At 45.5% G+C, this 27,064-nt stretch overlaps 1 protein-coding gene across 7 annotated transcripts; it reads right to left on the reverse strand.

Annotated features, from left to right (window-relative positions):
• Positions 1-3,394: 3,394 nt before the first annotated feature.
• SEC22C (SEC22 homolog C, vesicle trafficking protein) lies at positions 3,395-26,983 on the reverse strand. Of its 7 annotated transcripts, none has more exons than XR_005703199.2 (12): positions 26,943-26,981; positions 24,153-24,714; positions 22,676-22,727; positions 21,897-22,106; positions 19,794-19,957; positions 18,254-18,436; positions 13,608-13,726; positions 12,965-13,030; positions 11,094-11,632; positions 4,594-4,695; positions 4,109-4,346; positions 3,395-3,455 (listed from the first exon to the last, which is right to left on the reverse strand). XR_005703199.2 is itself a non-coding variant. In XM_040078953.2 (9 exons), the coding sequence occupies exons 4-9, from the start codon at positions 22,076-22,078 to the stop codon at positions 11,432-11,434; spliced, it is 915 nt and encodes a 304-aa protein (XP_039934887.1). In that variant the 5' UTR covers positions 22,079-22,106; positions 22,676-22,727; positions 24,153-24,714; positions 26,943-26,981; the 3' UTR covers positions 8,093-11,431. The 7 variants fall into 7 exon arrangements, 2 of the variants coding, with proteins under 2 accessions (XP_039934887.1, XP_039934896.1); XR_005703196.2 differs by having other exon boundaries at positions 11,043-11,632; positions 22,539-22,727; XR_005703189.2 differs by having other exon boundaries at positions 3,396-3,455; positions 11,043-11,632.
• Between the last annotated feature and the right edge of the window lie 81 nt (positions 26,984-27,064).

Genomic DNA, 27,064 nt, shown 5'->3' on the forward strand with positions numbered 1-27,064 from the left:
GATTGGGTTGGAAGGGACCTTAAGGATCATGCAGCCCCACCCCCTGCCGTAGGCAGGGACCCCTTCCACTATCCCAGGTTCCTCCAAGCCCTGTCCAGCCTGGCCTTGGACACTTCCAGGGATCCAGGAGCAGCCACAGCTTCTCTGGAAAACCTTTCCAGGGCCTCAGCACCTTCACAGGGAACAATTTCTTCCTAAGTCTTGATCTGAATCTCCCCTCTTTTATGTTAAAACCATCCCTCCTTGTCCTGTCACTCTCTGTCTGTGTAGAATTTTCTCTCCCTCTTTTTTCTAAGCCACTTCAGCTGCTGGAAGGATTTCACCTGCCTTGGGATTTGCTCTCAGGTTTTGTTGACTGGTGCATCCCTGATCCAAACTGTTCACTCCCTTCCATGGGATGTGAGGGAAGAAAAGCTGAACTGTGCAGGTGGGGGTCCAAACTAACCCAGAGCAGATCAAATTTGGGGATCTCTTTCCCTGTTTGCTTGTCCCTGCTTAGCAGCTAAGGGCAAACAGGTCACACACCCCTTCCTCTGTGGTTTTCTACTGTCAAGAGTGAAGGAAATGGGATGGGAAATAAAATAACCGAATTGATCCAGTGAGCCACCTTCAGGACCTTAAAGATCACCACATTCCAACCTCCTGCCATGGGCAGGGACACCTTCCACTATCCCAGGGTGCTCCCAGCCCTGTCCAGCCTGGCCTTGGACACTTCCAGGGATCCAGGGGCAGCCACAGCTTCTCTGGGGATTCAGTCCAGTCCCTCCTGGCCAGTTCTCCGTGTGAACAGAGAGGATTCCAGGGGATTTTTTGGCCATCCTGAGGGAGGTGGGAGTGCAGGAGGTGCCAGGCTGCAGTGGGGCCCTGCAGGTTGGAAAAGGCAGAGCCCATCGCTCACTGGAGATGCCTCCACGCCATGCTTTAATGCCCTGACCTTTTGCATTATTGAAAATGCTCATTGCTATAAAAAGGATTGATTTCCCTCCCAGGCAGTGATGGATGGAGAGATCCGATCCAGGGGGAAGAGCTGCTTAATAACCTGGGTCAAAAACATTCTCAAAGCCCTTTTCCTTTCTTTTCCACATCCCTAAGTGTGCCTAAAGCAGCAGGAGGTGCCGTAATTAACCAACTGAAGCCCATAATTCCTCAGTACTTCAATGGGTTTGGGGACTGCACCGCTGACCAGGCTCCAAAGGATGACTTAATTTGCAATCATTAATTTATTAAGCACTTACATTTTTAAGTCAGTCTTAAAAGGCAGCGGGGTCCCCACAAAACAGAGCAGTGAATTTTAACGACTCAGGACTGTCAGAACAAGGGCTGAGAGCAGTTATAGCCTGCCTTTAAAACCTTCATGTGATTGAACTCTTTGATTAGAGCCCACTGTTATGGTTTCTAGGCTTTTCTGGACAAAAACCATCTCAAGTTGAACAAAATATTTCATTTCCAGGATGTTTTCTTTTTGACTTTTATCGAGATTGAGGCTGACAGCAAAGTATCAGTTTGAATGAAAATTGCAGGATTTAAAATTTTTTTTTCTTAAAGACCAGTTTGGATTCTTTCTGTTCGTGACTGAAACACCAGAAATCCCAGAATGGTTTGTGTTGGATGGGACCTTAATGATCATCTGATTCCATGGGCAGGGACATCTTCCACTATCCCAGGTTAATCCAAGCTCTGTCCAACCTGGCCTTGGACATTTCCAGAAATGAGGAGACACAGCCATGCAAATCTGCAGTAAAAAATATTTTCAAGTCTTTTTTGGTGGCTGATGTGTCTCAAACATGAGAAAAATAAAGTTAATTACCTTAAGATATGGGAACAACACCACATTTTTATCCCCAGCAAACTTCCTTCCTCCTTTGGAAGGTACTGGTGGTGTCAGGTTATTGTAATTCTCCCATAAACCTATTAGAAACTTGTAAATCGAAAGTTTATTCAGTCAGATTCCTAATAATGGGGGGAAAATAAAGGTTTTCCAAAATTCTATTGATGTTCAATTTCTATCGAGAGCCTTCAGTGAGAAAAATTTCGTTTAGGGTGGTTGGTGGGGATTTTTTCAATGCTGTGTTAATTTAGGACCTGAGTGCTGTGAAGTAGCTGAGCAGCATCCAGAACCCTCAAGAACAGGGTGGTGAAGCCTCAGAGATGTTGGTGGGAAGGGATATTAAACCACAGGGTGCCAGAGGACTGTAAAACCATAGGGATGTGGTTGGAAGGGGCAGGAAATCAGGGAGATGGTGGCTGGAAAGGACACTCGAGGCAGGGCTGACACCAGCACTGGTGCACATCAGCTCTGGCTCTGATGCCCCAGGTTTTCTCTTCCCTGTGTTTCCCATTCTGTGGTGCCCAGGGTGCAGCTCTGAGCTCACAGCCAGGGTCACTCAGCTCTCTGCACACAGCAGCCACACAAAACAAATCCTGCTCCTGCTGCACACCAAGGACACCTGGGACAAGTGTTCAGCCCAAAAGCACAAACAACGGTGGCTGGAGGGAGAAAACAAGAAGGGTGGGACTGGAGAACCTGGAGCTGGGATTGGACAATTCAACCCCAATGTGCAAATGGACCAAAACTTATGAAGTGTGAGACCTCGTGACCGTTTGTCCATTTTGTGACCATTTTGTGTCCATTTTGTGACCATTCTGTGCCCATTTTGGGTCCACCCTGGGTGTAACCCTGGTCAGGCTCTTGTCCTGCCCAAGGTGTATCCTTAAAGGCCTTTTAATAAATCTCTGCTTTATTCTCCAGCTCTGTCCAGTCTCTGTTCCAGCTCAGCTTTCCCAAGTCATCAGCCTTCCCTCTTCCCAGCCAAGATGGGTCAGTCTGGGCATGGAACAGCCTGTGGGAGCTGTTCCAGAGCTTCACTTCCCTCCTGGTGGAATTTATATCCAACACCCAGCCGGGACCTGCCAATTGCAATCACACAATCACAGATCCAGAAAGGCTGGAAAAGATTTCCAAGGTCCAGCCTAAACCCAGCCTTGCCGTGTTCACCACCAAACCCCGTCCCCAGGAGCCACATCCACACAGCTTTTGAGCACTTCCAGGGATGGTGACTCCAGCTCCTCCCTGGGCACCCTGAGAACCCTTTCCATGAAGAAATTTCCTCTAATACCCAACTAAACCTCCCCTGACACAACTTGAGGCTGTTCCCTCTCCTCCTGTCCTTGTTCCCTGGAGCAGAGCCCGATCCCCCCCGGCTGTCCCCTCCTGTCAGGAGCTGTGCAGAGCCACAAGATCCCCCTGAGCCTCCTTTTCTCCAGGCTCAGCCCCTTTCCCAGCTCCCTCAGCTACTCCAGCCCCTTTCCCAACCCCATTCCCTTCCCTGGACACATTCCTGCCCCTCAATGTCCTTTTGGACATGAGGGGCCCAAAACTGACCCCAGGGTTGGACGTGCCCCAGCAGTGCTTCGCTCTTTGCCAGTGAGGATGTGGTGCAGGACAGCTCAGCACTCTCCATCATGCAATGACCAGAAGAGATTTAAAACAGACAAACAAACAAAACAAAACAAAAACAAAAACTTTAAAAAACCTGAAAAAAAACAACAAACAAGGAAACAAAAACAACAACAACAACAAAAAAAAACACGACAGGGAAAGGAATTGCTGAAAAAATTCCCTAAAATTGTGGCTGGGAATTCTTTTCCCGACAACAGGCGATACCAGAAGCAGGCAACTCCTTGTAGATGCAAACAGGACTCTCCTCCCCATGCAGCTCCCCTTCACTCCTCAACAGCAGCAAATTTTTTGTGGGATTAGTCTGGGGAAAAATCCATCCCACTCCCCTGTTCTGGGCACTCTGTGCCGCCTCCTCTTGCCGAGGCACAGGCTGCAAGGGCGGCATCACCCCCTGCCCATTCATCAGCGGTTTTGGAAACAAGGCTTTGCCTCGAGTCCCTTTCCAAAACTCAACTTTGCAGGCAGTTTCTGCAGATGGATTAAAGAGCCGGAACGTGGGGATGTGTGCCCGCTCCCAGAAACCCTCCAGTGCCTCCCTGAATCCCTCAGGCTGGGAACAAAACCCCAGGGCTCAGAGCAGCACAAAGAGTGAGGGTTTCTTCCTTAAAGACAAGTGAACCCCCCCCCCCCAAAAAAAATAAAAATTACAGTGCCATTTTTGCTTCTGACAAACTGCTTCCAGCCCCGCCAGGTGAGCGGATTTGCAGCCCCGAAGTGATCCTCCTACAGTCTCCAGGGTGTTTGATCTCCTTTTCAGGAATCCTACAGCAAAATCCGCTGGGAAAAGCGCAGCGTTTGTAGGAGCAGGTAAGAAATTGGGCAGGTTGTTCCCCGAGTCAGCAGCTCGGCTTCCTTCCCAGCCTTGTGCATTGGTGCCTCCCAGTGCCTGGAAAAGGGAGAAGCAGAAAGCTCCAGAAGAAGAATTGAAGGTTGTTTCAATATATTTTTTTTTATTTTATTTTAAATCAAAGCATTCCTCGCTAGCCGTAGAACCGCAGAATCTGAGAATGGTTTGGTTCGGGGAAAACCTTCACGATCATCAGGTTCCGAGGTAGGGACACCTTCCACAGGACCAGGATGCTTGAAGGCTCATCCAACCTGGCCTCGAGCACCTGCAGGGAAGTGTAAAATACCTGTTCATGCTTGGGGGATCAGGAAATCATCAGGTTCCGAGGTAGAGACACCTTCCACAGGACCAGGATGCTTGAAGGCTCATCCAACCTGGCCTCGAGCACCTGCAAGGAAGTGTAAAATACCTGTTCGTGCTGGGGGGATCAGGAAATCCTGTGTGAGCTCAGGGAATAGCCGAGGAGCCCTGGGAATGGGGGGAACAAGGCTCCTCCCTGCTCGGTTCAGTGTATGAGCCACAAAGCGCTGCTGCTCCACACCTGCCCCCTCCAGCCCCAGCAGGCACAGAATGAAGCAGGAAGTGGCTTCAAAGAGGAGGAAAATGAGTTTATTACTTAAATATGGGCCAGACACAAAGCAGAAATTCAGTACCAGCAGCATAGGACATCATCCCTGGAAGTGTTCAAAAAACCTGTGGGTGTGGCACTTTGGGACAAGATTTAGTGGTGGGCTCGGCAGTGTTGGGCTCAATCTTTAGAGGGCTTTTTCAGCCTCATTGATTCTGACTCATCAAGGGAATTTTGGCTTCAGAGTCCAAACCAAAAACCCAGCTGCCAGCTCTGAGATGCCTCAAGCACCAGAGGTTCCTGCTCTGGATTGATGACTTGGGAAGGCTGAGCTGGAACAGAGGCAACAGAGCTAAGAGAATAAAGTAGAGATTTATTAAAAGGCCTTTAAGACACACCTTGGGCAGGACAAGAGCCTGGCCAGGGACACACCCAAGGTGGACCCAAAATGGTCACAAAATGGACACAAAATGGACAAAGGGTCACGAGGTCTCACACTTTGATAAGTTTTGGTCCATTTGCACATTGGGGTTGAATTGTCCAATTCCAGCTCCAGGTTCTCCAGTCCCATCCTTCTTGTTTTCTCCCTCCAGCCACCGCTGTTTGTGCTTTTGGGCTGAACACTTGTCCCAGGTGTCCTTGGTGTGCAGCAGGAGCAGGATTTGTTTTGTGTGGCTGCAGTGTGCAGAGAGCTGAGTGACCCTGGGTGTGAGCTCGGGGCTGCACCCTGGGCACCACGGAATGGGAAACACAGGGAAGATAAAACTCAAGGCATCAGGATCACCTGAGTTTCTCAACCACCACTTCCCTTGGCAGCCAGTTCCAGTGCCTGACCTCCCTTTCAGCAAAAAAATCTTTCCCAAAACCTAACCCAATCCTCCCCTGGCTGAGGGAGAGCCAGGCTCAACCTGAGGCTGTTTCCTCTGGTCCTGTCCCTTACCTGGCGAAGGAAACCACTCGTACACGAATGTGGGTGACACTAAACACAGAGACAGCAAATCCCAGCATCAGGGATTGCCCCTGGCACAGTCCCTGTCCCTCAGCAGCCGTGGTTGCACTGTCACACCCTCGGAGCAGCACTCAGGGCTCTGCTGCTGCCAGCCTGATGGAACCTGCACAGGGTTTGTTCGGCACCTTCACTGCAGCTTGGTGGGGTTTTGAGCTCATCCAGCAGTAAATAGGAACATTTTGGGCCCAAGCAGGCCGGGTCTGTGCCCTTTGCTCCCCCCCAAGGCCACCACAGGAGGAGGAGGTGGCAGCTCCTCGTGTTTGCTTTGCCCTCTGGTGGGTACTAAAGCATTTCAGGGCTGAACTCTGCCTAATTTGTCTGTTATTTCCCTACTAGAGCCCATGAAATAAGGGATTTGGGATGTTAATATCCTCCCCTGCATAATGAAAGGATTGATCTCAGCCTTCCACGCTGCACTGAAAGGTGCTTTACCTTTTAATGGTCATTATTTCAAGCCTTCCTCACCGTTCTCACATCAAAAGGCATTTATTCCACCAAAGGGAATTTTAAAGGCATCTGTGCTTTGCTTACCGTGTACTTCAAGCGGGAACAGGAAGCAAAGACACTTTTAGTGCTCTTTGTTCGGCGTTGCCTTATAAAACTTAATTATTTTTGTAAAGGAATCTTCCAAGGCCTGGAGAAAAATGGCCCAAGGGAATCAGAACCCCAGAATGGTTTGGGTTGGAAGGGATCTAGAAGATCATCCTGTTCCATCCCCTGCGAGGGACAAGGACACCTTCCACTCTCCCAGGTTGCTCCAAGCCCTGTCCTGAATTTAGGACGAGTGGCCCAGGGCTTTTAAAGCCATGGCCACTTGGGAGGGACATTTCACCTGTCCTCCCCTCCTGCCTGCCCCTGCTTTTGTGGTTTCCTTCCCCCCGCTCACAAACAGTTTTTCCATGCAACTGGGTCACCTTTGAAAGTCAGCAGAAGTGGAGTTACTCTGTTTAAAACAAAAACATGTATTTCCATCACCTTAGGAGCTGTTTCTCTCTCGGCACAGGGACCCTCTGATCCTCCCACCTCCTTTTATCAGCATCTTCAAAAGAGAAAGGGAGTTATAATTGCTTTCTCCCCTCGCCACAGAAGAAAGGGAGAGGCTGCTGCTCCCCTCTACTGGCGTCCTGAGAAGAAACACGCTTTGAGCAATCATTTATTTACAGAACAAAAATAACATCTGGATTTCAAAGGGCAGGCTCTCTCCTCCCTCCCCAGCCATCAGCTTCTGCTGATTCCCACCCCCTGCTCTGCCTCTCTCCTCATCCCAGGGGCTTCTCCCTCTCTCCAAGCATTGTTTTGCTTTTGCCACAGAACCCCAGCGTGGTTTGGCTTGGAAGGGACCTTAAAGATCATCCAGTGACATTTTCCACTGTCCCAGGCTGCTCCAAGCCCTGTCCAGCCTGGCCTAGGACACTCCCAGGGATCCAGAGGCAGCCACAGCCTCTCTGGGCAAGCTCTGCCAAGGTTTCTCCACCCTCAGAATTTTTCTAATATTTTATCGAACCCTGCCCTCTGTCAGCTCAAAGCCATTAGATATCCTGAGGAGAAGCAGGGAGCAGAAAAATGTGAAGAAACCAGTAGTTCCACAAGCCTGATTTCTTCCAGCTCTTTGATTTTTGCTTTATTTTCTGGTTCCTGAGTCAGCAGAATCCCCTGAGTCCGGTCACACAGAGCATCTCTCCCACACATGAACCCATTCCAGCCATGGGAAAGGTGAATTTTCTGTCACATTAAGCCCTTCATTGCTTTAAAGCTGATGAATTGGTGTCTTTAGAGCCATTAAAGGTGGCTGAAATTTCCCCAAAAAAGTCCACAAGCTCTTAGTAGGGACAGACTAATTAACAGGCCTGTTTTCATTAAGGCTAAAAATCCACCTGCAAACTGCCACATCCCCACTACTCCCTGCTGGAAAGGCACCTTTGGGATGTGCTAACATCTCATTTCACCACTCCAACACACAAGGTTGGCAGGAAAAGCCTCCAAGAGGCCCTGAAAATAAAGAGCAAGCTCGTTAAAGCCACACAGAGATTCTATCACGGCCTCCTGCAATCCCCTGCCTCGATAACTACATTTCTGTACATGTATTTATAAATATGTTTATACATATTGGCCACAGGGATCACTGAAAATTAATTGATCAATTGTTTCTTGTATAATCAATAAATACCAAGCATTGAATGAAGACAGCTGTTACAAAAAAGTCCCTGTTTATTAGATATATGTACATATATACACACACATGCAAAATGATTTTATACACATTTACACAGGTTCAATTATTAATACAGTGCAAAAAATGTCGAAAAAGGTACCAGCCCACCTTCTACAAACTCAACAGGTCTTTGGGAGAAAGGGAGGAAAAAAAAAAGAAAAAAACAACCCAGACAATTACCAGCTTCATAAAGTGACTAAGCACTGAAAATCTGGAAATTATGGAAGTTTATTCTTTGCTAATTTGCTTGTGCTGGGTGAGGAAAGGAGTTTCCAAAAGACTTATCTTGCCAAGTGACAGAATGAAGAAGATGCAATTCAGACCACATCAAGCAGTTTAAAGTTGAAAAAAAAAAAAAAAAAAAAAAAAAAAGGGGATAGATTCCTCTTTGGGGATTTGATTCGATACAGGAAAAAATCCTGTGTTACGAGTCAAGATTTTGTGTCCTCAAACTGCAAGTCACTCTGTTTTATTAAATCTTAAAGCACTGTGATCAATGTAAACTATTCCATTCCTCTTGGTGTTCTGCCAGGAGAAAATGTTCACCTGTACAAATACCGTGAGGATATGGGACAAACAGCAAATTAAAAATAAAAATAGGTCGAACTCCGTGTGCTCTGCCTCGTCCTGGAATCCCAACCCAAACGTACAAAGTGCACCCACATAGAATCCTTAATATGGTTGACACATATTACAGGAAGATAAAGAGGTTGCAAAGGGATTAAAGCCAACACCAAAACAGAGCTCTGCCATTGGGGATAAAACATCTGAAGATTCAGCCACATTCCCCAAAAATCCACAGAGCAAAAGAACAGAAGTTTAGCCAAAGGCAGAACCGAACCAACTGATTTGGTTTGATTTTACTGCAACGTTTTTTAGGAAAACCAATTCAATAAAAGCTGAATTTAACCTTTCTCTGTTAATTGCACAGCTATCCAAACACCCTGTTCTACCCCTCCTCTGCAGAGCCGTGGCTGAAGGCTCAGGGATGGATTTGGTTCAGGACAGAGCCCCTGGATGCTGGGGAAGCATCAGGAATGTTCCAGTTTTTGCCATCAGCTCTGTACAAGGCTGAGGAATGCCCAGAGCTGTAAATGCTCTGTGTGCTCAGGCCAGAGCAGGGCTGGCTTTGGCCAAGCCCAGGAGAAAGAGGAAAAGCTCTTTAGGACTCTTTAGCCAGAGTGAGGATAAACAGGCAGGAGCAGGGAGTTGGCTCCTGTCCTGAACTCCTCTTCGTGAAGTTTTGTCTGTCTGTAGCATAAAATGCTTCATCTTTTCCCCACAGGAATCCAGTGGTTTGATACCCAATTTATGCTCCTGGAAAACCCTGCCAGCCATCAGATCCGTTATCCTTAAAGGGTTAATGTTTCTAGTGTCAGATTTTTGGGATGTTCTTCTTTCAGATTTTATTATTATTATTTTAAACTTGTAATCCAAACTCGTGGCTGAGTTCCCTGCAGTCTCCAGAAGTAATTTACCAAGGAAAACCAGGACTGAACAGCAGGAAAATTAAGAGCAGTACCAAACCCCTCCCATCTGTGGGGTCATCCTGGTGTCTCAGGGACAGTGGTTGAATTGTGGCTTCATTTCTCCACTTGCACTGACAGAAATCTGGGATAATGACAGACAAACAACTTTAATCCACTCCCTTACAACAGAAAACCTTTCCCTTATGGCACACAGCTCGAGCTGTGTCCTTAAATGCCTGGCTAAAATATTCCTCCATCATCCCTGCCAGAGTGTTCTTCACGGTTTGGAGGTTTTTTATCACGCTGCTGTTACAGTAAGTGCAGTGAAAAAGAAATCCCTCCATTTTCCTCCTGGGAAAAAGCTCTGCCACTACTTCTCCTGATGTCCTAGAAACTGTCCAGGTTGTAATGGGCTGCCCATGGATGCTGTTGCTGCAGTCAGCTGCATCCAGAAGAGCTTCCAAGGTACAGCACCACAAATTTCTGGTCTGAGCCTCGTGTTTGCATCCTGAGATTCCAGGAAAACTCACTGAGATAAAAGAAAGGAATTTTGTCAAGTGTTCCTGCAAAAAAGGCAACTCTGCTGCACGTTAATCTCTTTGCAACCAGAGGTAGAGACGATGTGAGAGGAAAAAAATCAGTCTTTGGTGAAAGAAATGGGGATGACCAGAAAATTTAAAAAAAAAAGATAAGAGGAAATTTTAGGACCATGATTCCACAATAACACACCTACAGTTGTCTACATCTGAGTTTGAATCCCTACAACCCCTCAAGGACAGCTGCATCAAACTGCTAGGCATTTTATTTTTCCTTTTTTAATAGCCAGCCTAAATTATTCATCTGTGCCCTAAAATGCCCCTGTGCACCTCGATCCATGACAGAGCAGAACTCCCAGTGCAGCAGAGGTTGGGAATTCCAGCCCTGCAGTCCCCTGCTCCAAAGTGCACGCTGAGAAACTCACCACAGGTGTTTTATAGAACAAAGAGAACCTGCTCTTGCTTTCTATTCCTGGAAATAGTTTTCTACTCATTATTGTTTAAAAAAAAAAGGTGAAGGAGTCAGTGGCCCGTCATAAATAGGCTGGGAAGATTTATTATCCATACAGGCAAATATGGAATTGCCCTCATCCTAAAAGTGACCTTAGTTAAGAAACAAAGGCCACACGAGCTGAGAGATCACTTACACCCACTTGGATTATTTTCTGCTGCCCCAAGCATATTTGCAATTAACCCACGAGCACACACTTAACTGCAATGTGCTGTTCAGCCAAGCGGATATTTATAGACTTTATGGTTTATAAAAGAGCCACAGCTTTTTCCTGTCCTTCCAAACTTAGAAAAATTACCCTGAACTTCCCCCTCAGCACTTTTCCCACTGATGTTGCACTCACCTAATTACAGCAAACAATTCCTTTTTAGTCAAATTTACTAAGAATCTTAACAAATTCTAGAGACAAAAACTTCACCCATCACTTTACCTTTGTTTTACCGCACAATTGGAGTTTTTGTAGCAGCAGGGCAAGACTGACCTGCCAAACTGTCCCAGAGCCAGTGAGACAAGTGGCAAAACGCTGTCTGGATGGTGGCAGCCAAGGAGGAAAAGCCTGCTGATGGTAAGAGCTTTCACCTGTTGGTGAAACCTGACAAGCACTACCAAGCACCATGTGAAATACAGCTGCACCCCTCGTAATAATTACAGAACCCTGCTTGGAACTGTTCTCCTTGCAATAACCATTGCCATGGGATGGTTAAAAACAACTCCGAGCTATTTTTGGCCAGGTGAGTACAAAACAAACAAACAACAAAAAAAAAAGAGTTGTAAAAACAGAGTAGCAAACCCCAAGTTTGTTTCGGTTTTTTTTTGTTTTCATACTCCACAGTCAGGCTGCTTCTCCAGGAGCTGCCTTGTCAGGATCTGGTAAGAGGAAAGAGAAGCCACTCCAATGTGGAAGGAGATTTGCCAGAGGTTCCGTAATCCATACAAGTAGATGTTGCACGAACAGACACAGAAAAGGAGCGCAAACGTCTTCACCTTCCTGGCTGAGCTGTAGAAGAGGTACAGGTAACACTGCAAAAGGAGCAGAGAGGGAGAGTGAGCTCTGAACTCTGCACAAAACCAGGGATCCAGCTGGGAATTGCTCCCTGGGACAGCTGGAACTCATCTAGAGAGCACATGAAGAGCAAAAACCTTCACAGGAGAGAATGAAAAGCTCTCAGTGCTGACAGAGGAGTCACTTTTTCCCTTCAGGCAGTGCCAGATCAGCCTTTCCCACCTCAGGTCACAGCTTCCAACTGTGCTGATGCCACAGGCAGAGGTCAGCACGTGGAAAGCACTGCAGGCTGTGCACAGGCACTTTGGGAAGGAGCTGCTATAAATCAAAAGGAGAAAAGAGAACTCTCCTTTCCTCAGCTTCCCTGGCTTCAGGTACTGGCAGGGAAAGAAGCAGCACAGGAGCTTTTCTTTGTGAAAAACAACTTGCATCAAGTATTTAGATCTAAATTCATCCATTAGATCAAAACTAATCCATTAGATGGAAATTAATCTACTAGATTGAAATCAATCTATTAGATTGAAATCGGTCTATTAGATCAAAATGAATCTTTTCACCTCAAAGCTCTGCCACAAGCAAAGGTGTAAGAAGGCTGAAAGACACTAAATTTTACCCTAATTCAATAAATAATTCCAGAAATACATTAAAGTCTGCAGATAACAGTCCCCAAACCGTGATCCAAGTGCAACAAGGGCAACGAATACACTGCAGGCATCAGTTATTCCCACAAACAAAACTGCAGCACCTTTCTGCAATGCCAGGATAAAAGCTGAAGGTTTTCCAGCATATATTGCCCTCAAGTTAAAGGCTGTGGAATTTTTTAGGAATTCAAGGGGCCTTTCATGAGAAACCAATTTGGGACAGGTTGTATTTTCCTCATTCAAACTCTTCTGTATAAGGTCAGGGAAAATAACCCCATTATGGAAAAAAATCTGAGGAGCCAGCAGGATTCAATGTGATTTTTCATGTAAATTACACCATTTTCAATAAAGCTGCTGTGCAATACTTGCTCTTGAAGGTGGTTGTGCTCCAAAAGCCCATCACTAAGTCTGACACTGATAGGAAGATGTGGTGTCTCTCCCTTTGGGAAGAAACCATTTTGGGATGGCATTTATCCATCACACCCAGCCCCCTGTGACTTGTCAAAAGATGGAAGCGCTGAAAAAAGCCTGCAACTGCAATTTTCCAGGGGTCAAAACGTGCCTTGAACTGTTTTTGTGCCACTTCACTGGAATAAATCAGTGGGATCACCTAGGCAGGGGATTAAAAACCTCTGCTTAGCTGGCTCTGTCTCATGAATTGCAACAGCAAAACAATCAGCAAAGAAGTTTTATTTGCAGATAACGTACCTGAAAAACACAGGCTAGAAAAGGTAGAAAAAAAGCTATCACATTTCCAATTCCTTCATGGTCCTCCTGTTGGGATTAAAAGAAGTGACAACTACGTCAGGCACAGCTTTTAGCAAGTGCTGCTTGATACTTGAGAACATTATAAATATAGTCAAGAACCTCTTATCCCAGTTTATGTTGATTGACTGGAACAGTATTAAACACCAAGATCAATATCACTGGATAAGACACCAAGAACTGAGGCTTATGTGACAGTTCCTGCTAAATAAAACTGTCAGGATGCAATCAGGACACTTTTTTTTTTTTTTTCACCTTTTTTTCAAGTTGTTTACAGTCTCATGTTTATTTAAAAAAAATTACAGGAAAGGATCTAAAATAAAATACTAGAGAAAAAAATCCAGGCAGCCCGGTAAGAATAAAATATTTCTCATCTCTAGAACAGAATAAAATGCAGAATATTGTGATGTACAGCAAAACACAGAAGGTGCAGCAGGTGACCAACTATACATTCCTTGGAGAAACAAAACTCTTTTTTGGAAAGGTGTGTGCTCAGCTAAGGGGCAGAACTGCCACCCTTGAACTGGTTACCCAAAAACTCTCTGCCTTTCACTCATCCTCAGGTCTGAGTGCACCCAGGGTTTACCTGAAAGGAATATTCTGCCAGGTGAACTCCTCGGATGAGGTTCAGAGCTCCACACATGATGTTCAGAACAAGTGACAGGATCCCCAGGGGGGTCACAGGCTGCATCCTGTAAGTAGGGACTGAAAATGAAAACGAAAACCAGACATTAGAGAAAGTTTGAGCTGTTATTTCCAATCTTTTAATAGAAAAACACCACAATTATTTTGTGTGGGTTTTAAACACTTTCAAAACCTTTCATGTTTGCTCCAGGGAAGACTGATTATGAACAGAAACCCCCTTTTTTGTTGTTGTTGTTGTTGTTGTTGTATTCAGCTCTTCACACATCCAGAAATCACATGAGCTCTGGAGTATTTTAAAACAGGTCAGCAAAAGACTTTTTCTTGACCTATTTGGCATCAATGTCTTCTACTACGGTGCACAAAGATAATTTTTTGTTTATTCCAGCAGATAAGGATGCTCAGCTCCTCCCACAGGCCAGCAGAAAAGCCAGAGGCTTTCACCACCCAAAGGTCTGGGGAAGGGCTTAGATTTCAGCCACCCATCTCAGCAAGGCAGCAATTCATCTCCTCCTGAACCAGTAATTAATTATTTCTTCCCGTGGCACTCTGAGGGCTCAGGCTGCCCACATTTCACAGGTAGTGAATTATCTGCCTCCTCCCTTTCTCACCTCCTCTGCTACTACTTAACACCCACACCGCTGAACAGCAATTCTCCAGGATAATCTCATTGATACACCCCTAATTAAGGTCAAAGTAATTATCATAAATATGTGTTTAGCTTTGGAACCTGCTGCCTTTAATCCAGGCTTGTCCCAAGAGCCCACCTCCAGTTTTCCCTCCCTTGTTCAACAACAGATCCCACACCCTGACCCTCACCTACATTTCACCCCTGGCCTTGGATCACAAGTAGGACACTGTCAGCTTAATAAAAAATGGTAATTTGCAGCTCAGATACCAAATCCAGATCTTCTCCTGCACCAATGCCCCCAAGACACAGGAGAGAATGAATGAACGAGCCCTCAAGAAAACCATCCAGCCCTCAGGATCTTCTCCCTGTGTCCAGGTGTATCCACATTATTACAGATAAACTGCACCTCTGGCTTCCTTTTGTGTGACAGATGAAGCACCACAGCAGCCACCACATGGTTTCAGAGAGGAAAACACTCCTGGCCTTCTCCTTGAAGCCAGATGTTGATAGATGGATGTAAAAAAAAGCACCTTTCATCCATGTCTCTGTAATTAATTTGTCTGGCACGCACTCACACATCCATAATTTCAGCTCCAAAGCAACTGCAAAGGGAACTGTATCAACTCAATTTGCTATGTGTCACTTTAGGGAGCATTACTGGATATCACAGACAGAATGGTGTGAGGAACTCTGTCACTCAAAGGTAATTTGGATTTTCTTTCTTTTCTGACACAGTGACATTTCAAAAGAACTTGTAGCAGCATCTTCATTCATTCACTGACCCCAGAATTGTTTCCTTCCATTTTTTTTCCTGCTATTCCTACTTTTGATTAATTAAATGATGTTGCAGCTGTATGTACGTGTAACTTTCCCACAGATATTTCCTAATAAAGACTGTTTCTCTTCCTCAAACTCTAAGGTTTACTTCAGAGGCATAAAAATGTCCCTCAAACAAATTATAATTATCAAGCACAAGTCTCATTCATTGAGCAGGATCCTGCAAACTACATGTGCCAAGAGTTCCCAGTCCCCAGGGAAGAACAATGTAGGTCTCAATATATTGCTTCTGCAGCATGAAATATTATGTAAAGGTTACATTTTTTTAGTCCAGGAGGATAAAAAGAATTGCTGTCACAGATGGAGGGGAGATTAAAACATCCAGTTGCTCAGGGTTCAGATTCTGTGAAAACTGGCCTTGAAATGGTTTTGCTGCAGAGATTTATTTCTGCTGTTAAATTCTGAGGTTTAACTCACAAGCTGAAATTGCACAGAGAAGTGAGATGGGTCCTGCTAAGGGAAAATGATTTCACTTCCTTGGGTGAAGTCAGTCATATTTTTCTAACGAGAAATTTCATACTGGGATGGCGTATGACATTAAACAAGGGAAAAGAAGAGTACAGACACTCAGTCCCAGACAGCACAACTCTGCACAAGCACAAATAAACGCTCATTAGGCTTCACATTGATTTGACTCTTCAAGCACAGAAGTTGTGCACCTCAGAGCACAAGATCCACACAGAAACATTCTGGGAGCTGTGGGTGATGCACCAGCAGGCTTGAACATGTACAGAGTAACTGCAAACACCCTCACACAGTGAAGAAACTGAAACCTCTGCCCATAAAAGATTTTCTGGCACAGGCCTGTGGCCATTTCACAGGAGGGAGACAGCAGAGTGAGCAGCAGCTTGGATCTGCCTCCTGCAGGCACAGCACAAGGCTGGACACTGAGTCACTCACTGAAAGCTCTGCAGAAAGAGCGCCAGGAGCGAGAAATGAAATCACACTCCAACAGCCCAGCTAAATACAAGCACACAAAAGGCAGAGAGCGAGACAGCTTCAAAAAGAGCCTGGAAAAGGCCTCTGAAGGACTCCCTATGTGCCTGTGGAAGATGAAGAACACTCACCAAGGGGAGCTGCAGGATTCACCAGCTCACTCACAAGACGAGCGGCACAAGTTGTTCTGCTGCTTCCCAGAGGCAGCTGTGATGTGCAAACTCTCCCTGAGCACAGAAAGCTCCTCAGAGCCCCCCTGTGCCCTGCACACAGCCCCAGTGCTCCCTGGAGCAGCACCAGCTGTGCCCACACTGCCGGGAGGGAGGCTCTGAGCAGCAGCCAGGGTACAACAAGGGTACAAGGGAAGGGTTTTGTAGCAGGAGTTGGGCTGGGTTTAGTTAACAAAGGGAAGAACAAACAGCAGAAAGAATGGAAGTAAGAAGGGAAAAATCTCTTGTTCTCATGAATATTGACAAGGACGAAGCTGGCCTGACTTTTCTGGCCCTTTCCACACCAAATCGAAGAGCCAGAGGATGAGCTCACCCCGCTCCAAAGAGGCCAGGAGCAGCTCCAGCCACGTGAGGAGAGCGATGTTTGGATCATCCCTGGATCGATCAACCTGCACCAGGGAGCGCAGCCACAACTCAACTCTGCTCCCCTGCAGCCACAGCATTTCAAACAGTGCCTTGCAGAGCAGAGCCATCGTATAAATAACATTAATACGGAACAAACACCGTGCACGCAGCTAAACTTAGAGCAGCAAAGTGGGATTCAGCTGGGAGGGAATGATGGGAGGAGAGAGACACAAGCCAGGAAAGCTGACTCCAGTGGAGGCAAACAGATGATGATAAACATGATCCTTAAAATAAAGGCAGAACAATCTGGGAGAGTGTTTGGGTTAGACCAGAGAGAACAGCCAGAAATAAAAAGCCAGATGGAAAGTAAAGGAAAGCAATTAGGGATAAGAGGGAAGTGAAAATGTATTTCTGATCCGTGGACACAGACTAGATCACAAATATTTACTGGCATTGGAGCTGTTGGAAATTTAAAGAAAAAGTGCAAAGAATTTCTAAGCCCTGTCAAAACACGAAGAGATTTAACCTTCAAGCACAGTTCTGAGGAACACTCACAAATCTGACTGGCAAATAAAGTGGTTTCCATTCTATTTTTAATTCCTCCTGGCCAGTGCCCTTCCATACTCTAATTTAAAATACCTATGTCAAATTAGATTCCAGCTCATCTATCACAAACAATAAGACTGAGCAACTGGAACTTAATTTTATTAGTGTTCCATAAGCCAAGAGCAACAACAACAACAAAAAAGGAAATACAAGCTCATGGCACTCCAGCTGCATTTAAACCACCATGCTAATAGGATTAAAACAGAGAATGGTTTAATGGTGGACTTGGCAGGGTTTGGTTTCTGGTTGGACTCAATGATCTGAAAGGTTTTCTCCAACCTAAACAATTCCACGATTTCATTTGTGGAGAAGGTAGGCAGGACCTTGACAGTGCAACTGAAACACAAGTATGAGGTTAACTTTTTTATAATAAAGAAGTAGAGGTTGGTACTTCAAAAGCAGGTAAAACATCAGGTTTTGTTATAAAAAAGGCCTCTGTCAAGCCTCTGTGTTATTTACACAGATACACAAAGCCTCTTTCAGAATTTTAGTCAAATGGATTAAATAAATAATAAAAAAAATAAGGTAAAAGGAAAAACCAAAGAGGGGAGAACAACTCAAGCCAGACAACGTGAGAACAAGAGTTTTAACCCTCAGCTCGTATTTTTCTCATCTTCTTTTCCCTCAAGGCTAAAGAAACTCATTCAGCCTGCAATTACAAATCTTCCATTACAAGTTTGCAACAAGCCATGAATCAGTGGAGCTTCTTCAGAAATTTCAACAAGCGGGGATTTTAAGAGAATCCCACATGGGAAATACCAAACCCAGCCTACATTTTCCATACAGAGAGGAAGGAAGACTGGAAGAAACACCCCAGAGCAATCTCCAAAGCTCTGCTGCAGGATGTAAAGCCCGTATGTCGCTCGCTAGGATGGAAGAAACCTTTCCTTGGCTCCACGCACGCGGCGTAAACGAACGTTTCTCGGCACGTGGGAACCGCCACGTGCTCTCCTGCCACGTGCAGCGTGAGGAACTCTGCTGTCACCTGGCGTAGAAGTAACTTACCAACCTCCACACGGCCTCCTGCGTGCCCTCCATTGCTCAGCCCGTTCAGCAGCTCTGTGGCCTCCAGCTGCAGCTGCACTGGCGGCTGCAGCCTCAGCTCCTCCTCCACCCTCTCCCAGCCGGCCTTGGCGCGGGAGCCGCGGGCGCTGCTGAAATGCTGCTTCACCTTCTGAATGGTGTTGTCTGAAACAGCAGGGAAAAGCAGCTCAAATCACCGCTGAAACGCTGCTTAATTAATCCTTACTGTTATTAAAACCTTAATTACGGGGGTATTTTGTCCTATCATGGCGTTCTGCTTGATTGTTTTAATTTCTTTATTTCGTTTCTGACGGGGTTCAGGCATAAAATTCCACTGCTGGTTAGGGAACAAAAACCACTTCTTTTAGGTGTTTTATAGCACAGAAAGGTTTGGGATGGAAGGTGATCTTAAGGATCACGCAGTGCCATGGGTAGGGACAACTTCCATCATTCCAGGGTGCTCCAAGCCCTGCCCAGCCTGGCCTTGGACACTTCCAGGGATCCAGGGGCAGCCACAGCTTCCCTGGGCACCCCGTGCCTCCCCAGCCTCACAAGAAAGAATTTCATCTAATATCTACTCTAAATAACAATAAAAATGATCTGGAACTACCAAACAAAACGTTAAAATCTTGAGCATCAAGTGCATCATAGATCCAAACACTGGAAAGAAGATGATTAAATTAAAAAATAAATATAAATGATCTATAAATAAATAACCACACAGCAATATTAGGCACTCAGGAACTTATTAAAGCATCATAGTAAAAAAATATTTTAGAAATGTATTTTTTCTTTAAAAAATAAGCTTTATGCAATTAAAAGATGCTAGAAACTCCCCTACTCCTACTCTAGTTAAAAAAGAAAATAAGTGTAATGTGGATCTCAATATGAAATTACATCCTGGCTGTAATGAGCCCTGCAGGGAATCCACCCAAAATCCAAGATGACTCCAGAAGAAGCTTTCCTGATGGATTTCTCAAGTTTTTAAGCCTGAGTTTAACACTGTTACTGAAATCAGGACAGAAGTGTGCAAACACACTGCAGGATATACCTCTCCAGAAAATTTTCACACTGCAAGGGAATTGTGTCTTTCAAAGGTGTGAGGTTCAGCAGAGCAGCTGCTACTTGGCAAGAAAACAAATTAATTCAGGTTAAAAAAGAACCACTGGGCATGGTTCTGAAATATTCTGACTCCAAGTCATGCCAAAAATAAAGCTGCCCATAATAATCTATTCTGTCTCCCTTTTTTCCCTGCATTCATCTGTCTCCACTCGCCAGATTTTTTTAATTAAGTAAGAAAGTGTCTGAGATATCAATTTCTTTTTTTGTTCTCTGCTTTGTTCATAACAGATGAGCTCTCAGGAACTCCAAACCAAATACTCCAACAGTTCAGAGCACTAAAATCTCCCCCTCCTCCTCCACATGCAGGCAAAGGCACGCCCAGAGTCACTTTTGGCCAGGAGATGTTGTTTAACACCATCAATTTGGCAAATTTTTACTATTAGAGGACAAAGTTACAAACCAAATTCAATGAAAGCATATGGTCTGGAAGCTGAATTGATGCTCCTTGTGTTGTAGGAAGCAGCAAATTCCCAGCGAAGCTCCTCCAGGAAGCAGAAGGCCATGATGGTCGAGTAGCTGCTGGAACAGATTGCCATGCAGGCAATATCCCCAGAAGAAAGGAAACTGAAATAGAGATTTTAAAAAAAAAAAAAATCACATCAACATAAAAAGGTGAAAGTCCTGCTGAATGTGAGGATGAAGCTGTGCTTTCAGTCAGAACAAAATGTACAGACTGAGCTGAAACAGCAGACTGCAAAAAAAACCAAAAAAAAAGGGGATTTTTGTTGTTGTCAAAGTCCTGCAATCCCTGTAGATCTATTTTGTTCTTACACAATTATTTATTCTTAACTCATGCAGGATGCCTGAGCACAACACAGACTTTATTAAATGGGTACATCAGTACAAATCGAGGACATTCTTTTCCCAGGCTGGCTTTAAATCTCATTAATAAAAACCAAGGTGGTCAGAAAACCAATTTTGAAAGAGAATGCAGAAAAAAAAAGCAAAAGCAAGGAAGTTTGTTCCCAGGAAGCAGATGGATTCCTTGCTTCCCTCAAACAGGGCAACATCATATTAACAGCGAGAAATATTTGCTAATTCGCACAAGCCAAGATTTTCAAACACTTCCTGCTACATCACAATAAAAACTCTGTTCTACAAGGAGCTCCTCTAACACTGAATCCATATTTATGGAAAAGTTTCCACTTGCAGATGGTCCAGGAGATTTCTCAGGGGTATCTTCCCTTGCAGCCCAGCCATTTGTCATCAGGAAATCAGTTCAAGGCCCAAGTTTCGAAACTGAACAATTTGTCTCCTTCCTACTGCTCCTATATTTTATCCCAGCTTCATTTCACGCCCCTGGTTTCTATTTCGCCGCATTTTTATTTATTTGCCACACCGTGGACTCAGGATTTGCAGTTTTGCTTGGCTCTGCCAGCCCAGTTCCACTGGGGAGCTTCCCCAAATTCCAGCTGCCAGCTGGGATCAACACCTTGCCTGCCTAAGCCCAGCTTTTCCAAGCTGTCCATAATTTACGGCCTTTTTGCCACGGATCCATTTGCAGCGCCCTCATTCCAGAGGCAGGGCTGAGCTGCTGCACAGACCACGGCAGATTAAAAGCAGCAGGACTTGCTGGCATCAAAGGGCACAAGTTTGCTTTGAGGCAAAAGGAATTGAGGTGAAAAATCTCTGCTTTTCCAGCTGTTTCAGTGTGAATTCAGGTGGTTTTTAACTGCCCTCAAAAAAGGATGCTTAGTTTTAGCTTAGGGTCACTTAAAGTTTTCTTCCATTTGCTCACCAGAAATGCAATCACAAGCTAAAATTCATTTTAAGTGAGTTTAAACAAATTTCTTCATTTCTTTCCCTGTGATTTCGTTAATAACTTTTTGTCTCCTCAGCTAAATCATTCCAAGGCACCTGGATGACTTCTTAAAGGGATTTGTAGAAATCCATGATACGCCAATTGCTAAGAGTAACAAGCACTGCTCATTGAGCACTGGAGGCCTTTTGCTACACAAAATGAAAATTAAAATGAGCCAAATATATATAAATAAAATAAGAAAAAAAATATAGTATAAGTGTATATATATCATTAATAATTTATATAGTATATAAAAAAATATGTATAAATATATATACATGATTAAATGTGCATAAATATTGTGCATACACATGTAAGTATTTATATGCATAAATATGAACGTATAAATGTAAGTGCAAAATTAAATCTGTATAACTCTAATACAGTGTAAACTAAAGAACAGTTATGTAAGTATATTTCTATAAATGAACATACAAAATACAATATATGAATATATAAATATATATAATGATATATAAATATATAACTAAGCACATGCTCACTGCACTGAGCAGGAGCTGAGGAATAAGGACTCAAAATCATCGGAGCTGAGACCCCAGAAGAGCACTGTGGGATTTCAGCCTGGAATTGGGCACTGCAGACCATACCCACAGCATTATTTCAGCCACATACTAATCCCCAAGAGCATCACCTCAAAAATGAAAGCCAAAGAAACCCCAGCAAAGCAGAGCAGGGACTCACTGAATGCTCAGGTTCCGTCCTTTGGCCGTGCCCCGACTGGGATACCGAGCCAGGATCGAGGATAACGCCTTCAATCTCTTCCTGCATTCCAGAAAGTCCTGGTTGAGATGGAAATCTGTGGAGGCTGAGAGGGGAAGCCCATCCCTGACCCTCACCACACAGGCAAAGAAGATCATGGACATTCTCCACGGGAGTACTCATGAGGACAACCTGGAAACGAAAGACTGAAGTCAGTTCGTTCCACAATTCCGGGCAGGAACTCGTCAGGACGAGAGTCAGCTCACCGCTGGAACTGAACAGCACCTCTGGTGACAGCCCTGCCACTGCAAGGCAACCAAACTGCTCCCAGAGCTCGTGGCTGTGCCCAATTCTTGCCTCTCAGATGAAAAGGCGAGGTAAGGGATTTGATAGGGGAATTATCCACCCGAAGAATATCCCTGATTTCCTTCCTGCATCGCCCAAAGCGTCAGGAAAGTTCTCACGGGTGTTTGTGGGAGCTGCTAAGCCCCACTGGTGTGCTGCATCTCCACTGGAGCTCCAAAAAGCTGCCTGAGCGTGGCACTTCCCTTTTTCCCAGCCTAACACACAAATCCAAAAGTGAATTTTAGGCTAGACCCCGTCAGGTTCTTTTTACAAACTCACCCAGGGCTAAATAAAGAATAAAAGTTGCCCTCTCTTGACTTCTTCCTCTTTAAGAGGTCACAAACTCCCGTGGAAAGCTATTCCTGGGTTTCACCTGGCATATTCAGAACATGCAGAGATGTGTCCTTCAGACATACCATGTGGATCCAGGGCACTGTGTCAGAGGATTAACAGCTCTCCACAGCATCTCTGAAAGAGAATCAGAATGAAGTAATTAAAAATTAGTTAAAAACCCTAATTAATTACCTGTATTTACATGCATATTTACCGTCAGATCTCCTGTGAAGTGGGAGAACATGGAAGTGTTTTGCCTGAAGCAAAACAAACTCATTTTCTTATCCAGTATATTCATTTCTAGACTCATTCAAAGATATGCAAAATATTTATGATGCCTCAATCATAATTTTTTTTAAGGTTAATCAGTAAAAGAGCAGCTCTAAAACAGAAGATTTTAAGGGATTACCACAAACAACTTGAGGAATTAAAAAAAAAAAGGAAAAAAGGAAAACCAAAGGCATTTACTTGGCTTCAGGCAAACTACATAAATAAAGCATTGGGGAAACAAAAAGAAGGGAAAGAAAACATTGTGAACTCAAACTTTTGATAGAACAACTGCTTTGACCAGCCCTGGATCACACAGTTCATTAGGATGCTCAAAGTGTCTTTGAAATGTGGCTCATCAGGACGAGCTTTTCTCGTCTGAGAAGTCCAGAGAGCAAAACCTTTTCTAGTTCAGGCACCACAAAACTCTCCTGATGTCTGATAAGGGTTGAGTTCTTGCCACAGGCAGCACTAAGAGGGTCTCATTTCCACCCCACAGGAATCATTCCCACAGAAATTGTGGGAACCATCCCTCTGTCCAAGGTGCCAGCACCTTAAAGCAACTGCAATTATCAGAGGATAATTATCAGGCGGATTAGCAGAAAACACAAGGGCACAAAACTTGTTTCCTTAGAAAAGAAGATTAAAACTGCAGAAGATCAGACATCTTTGGAGAAGCGTTATCTTGAACTTTTCAAACGGATATTGAAGAATCAGATATGATTTTTTTTTCTCCACAATCCCTCTCACAGTCCTCCTCCAGCTGTCACTTAAGTTGTCAAAGCAAACTAAGCTCACCAACTCCAACACACACCAGAAAGAATTTCAACAATAATCATGATTATTATAGATCAGTTTGAAACATCCCATCAATCTTCAGTGTGCTCACGGCCATTGATAAAACAGTGCCGAAAACTTTTATATGGAAGTGAAACAAACCCAAAAAATATGAACTTTAACAGAAATATTAACTTTAATATAGCCAACTTCTAAGCACAGTTGCTCAGAATTGCAGCTTTAGAGAGAAGAGTCGGTAATGCTGATGAAGTTTAGCTCCTAAATAACTCCAAAACAGCCAGAGGATGATCAGGACAACAAAAAAGCACCAAACTGAGAAATCAAAGACAGTTTCTAAAACATATCCAGCCCATGAAATTATTCAGCTCCCTATGCTACTAACAGCAAGAGTTTAAATTTAAATATCTATATTTTTTATTAATCACCAAGGACAACATCACCTACAATTAACCAACTGCACGTACAAAGTTTTCCAACTTTCCAAGATGTACAAACCTTCCTGCTGCAGCGCCTAATGCTGTCTCTGAGCATCAGAGGGATCCTTTGGTCTGGGAAAGAAAGATCAGGTGTCCACCAGGAAAACTTCCAAATCAAATGTCAGATTTCACTGGAGAAACGAATCCACGCTCCTTCCTCAGAAAATGCCCCCAGCAGGGAGGCTTTGGGTTTTCCTTTGCTACTTTTCCCTTCAGGAAAGTTCAGAGCTGCGCTGCTTCGGCAAGTGCCAGCCACCAGTGGCACTGCCCTCGGAATTTTAAGTGCCCGTCAGCCACGTCACCCGTGCCCAAGCACAAAGTCTCGCAGCTAGCTGGGCAGATCGAGGCGCGCACACAGGCAGGTGGCTCGATGCTGTCACTGTGTCACACGGGCTGCCCTTTCCTCCTGCAGTGTGTCTGTCTGCACACCCTCAGCAGCCCAAAGATCTGCTGTACGTGGCAGCTCTTTGACCTCGGCTCTGAACTTGGACGATGAACTCAAGGCTTTGCATTCGAATCTTGCGGAGTTCACGATTGATAACGAACGACCGTTCTGGCACAAAGCAGAACCTTGGGAAGTCCTGCAAGTGGTTATTTCAGAGGAACAAGTTATAATTTATGACTGAAGGAAACAAAGTTGGGGGTTTTTTTTCTCATTTCTTGAAGCACCTGTACGTCCAACAATGCTTCTGAGTAAAAACTGCCTAGTGCAAGACTCGCAATAACATCACCAGTCTCAGAATGAACAATTCTTCAGTGTATCTCAGCGACCTGGAGCACAATTCCCCCTTCCCTCACTTCCTAGGGAGCAGACAACTCTCCAGTGGCTGTGCAGGGATTATCAAAGCAGCCTCAATCAGACCTCCTGCACTTCACTGCGTGTTATGTAAGCTCCTCTGGGTAAGAAGATTACACCCAACTCACCAGGCCACACTTCCACAAACGCTGAACAAACTCCTGTTTATTGCCTGGACTTAGAAAGCAATCTGCTCAAAAGGCTGTGAAAGCAAAATGCAAACCAGTGCGGAGTTTGTAAAGGGTAATCATGTCAAAAACCTGGCTCTCTCAGAAATTATCTCACCATCAAAAGCAGGTTTCCTTCCAAGAATGGCACAATGCTCATAAAAAGTGTGACCAGAATTCCTCTTGAGTATTCTCTCTCCCTGTTCAGAGACACATTTCCCTGCTCTCCAGAGGTGTCCAGCTTCAACCCCATCTGTTTTGTCCAGTTCTGACCTTCCTGCTGAAGGAAGAGCCAAAAGCTTTAGCAGATGTTACCATGGCCCTGAAGCAGAACGTGAAGGTTTTTGGACACACGACAGCTTGGTATTTGACCACAACTATCGCACCAAAGCATCCTTCCTCGGGCAGGTGATCTCCAGAGGGAGCCCTGGACAGCGACAGGTGGGGTGAACATGAAAGAGTTTCAGGTTGACTCATCAAACACAAAACCTGAACTGCAGCTCCAGGGCTGCTTTGGGTCTCACCCAACAAGGATGTGGCTCATGAGGGAGATTTATCACATATCCCTGAGGGATCACAAAGTGGAGTTTATCTTCTTCTCAGATAGATAAAAAAACCCCAAATCCAGAACGCTGTTAAATGTCTCCTTTTCTAAGATTGCACCAGTATCCACCTGATCCTCCCCAGCTGATCTCCCTCCAAGCCCCCAGCAGTGCTGAGCAGCTACAGACACCCCAGACGCACTCTCCGGACTGAGCAGTGAATAAAAGCAATTTGAAAACACGCTGCTATCTCAAAATTTAACTCAGGATTTGTGCACATCCAGAGCTTTTAGGCTCCTATAAGTCCTACAGGCTTACTCTTATCCCCAAGGGAAAGCAGGTGGTAAACCCGTACCACCACAAATCTGTCTGCACACACTCCTGTGGATTACCAGAAATAAAGCACACACAAAATTCCAACCCCAGCATACAGCTCCCACATCAATCCCACTATTCCAACAGATAACCCTTCCCAATTCCTCCAAACCACACTGCAATAACTGTGATGCTCTGAGGCTCGGCCTCACCTTCATCCCTCAGAAACACCGGCCCCTTCACCTGATCCCAAACACTCACCCACCCCATCCACCTCAATCCTGACCTCCCTGAGCCCAGCAGCTGATCCCTGTCCCTTCACAAGCCCATATAACTAAGGACCCATCCCACATCCATCCTCTTCCACTCATTTTACACAGAACTACACACTGCTCACACCTCTACTCCCCCACATTAAACATCCTAAAATCCCCAGAAGAACCCCCTTCCCACACTCTTCAATAAACTCGGACACCTCGAAAGCAAACACACCCATTCCCCTACTCGGGGCTCTGCTTTGTCCTGACAAGGCCTTCCACACATCCCTCAAGCACGCAGGCATCCCAAAACCTTACCCCCATCCCACAGCTCCCAAACCCTCTCGTTATCCCTGCTCACCCCAAGCCATCCCCAACCCAACCCACGCCTCCTCCTCTAACCCCTCCAGCACCCCAAGGAACCCCCAAATCCCACATCCACGCCACGGGATCCCAACATGTGCGACATGTGCGACACACACATCCCCTTGCTCCCCATCCCATCCCCGAACTGCCCTCACTGCCTTCCCAAGCACCCCAATCCCCGCAGACAGCCCTCACACCCCAAGTTCACCCCAGTCCCCGCCCGGCTCATTCCCCCCACACCCTTCCAGCCGCGCACACATCCCGGATCGCCCCGCCCCGGGGACGCGGAGGGCACCGGGGGCAGAGGAAGAGGATGAGGAACAGGGTCAGGGTCCCGCTGCCCACCCAGGACCCTCCGCCGCTCACCTCCCTTCCCCCGGCGGCCCCGCGGCCTCGGCCTCCGGCTCGGCCCGGCCCCGGCCCCGCCCGCCCGCCTCACCAGCGAGGCGGCGGCGCGGAGCGGCCGCGCGGGGAGCGCCGGGACAGCG

Source organism: Hirundo rustica, chromosome 1, assembly GCF_015227805.2.
Source record: "Hirundo rustica isolate bHirRus1 chromosome 1, bHirRus1.pri.v3, whole genome shotgun sequence".
Lineage (NCBI taxonomy): Eukaryota > Metazoa > Chordata > Aves > Passeriformes > Hirundinidae > Hirundo > Hirundo rustica.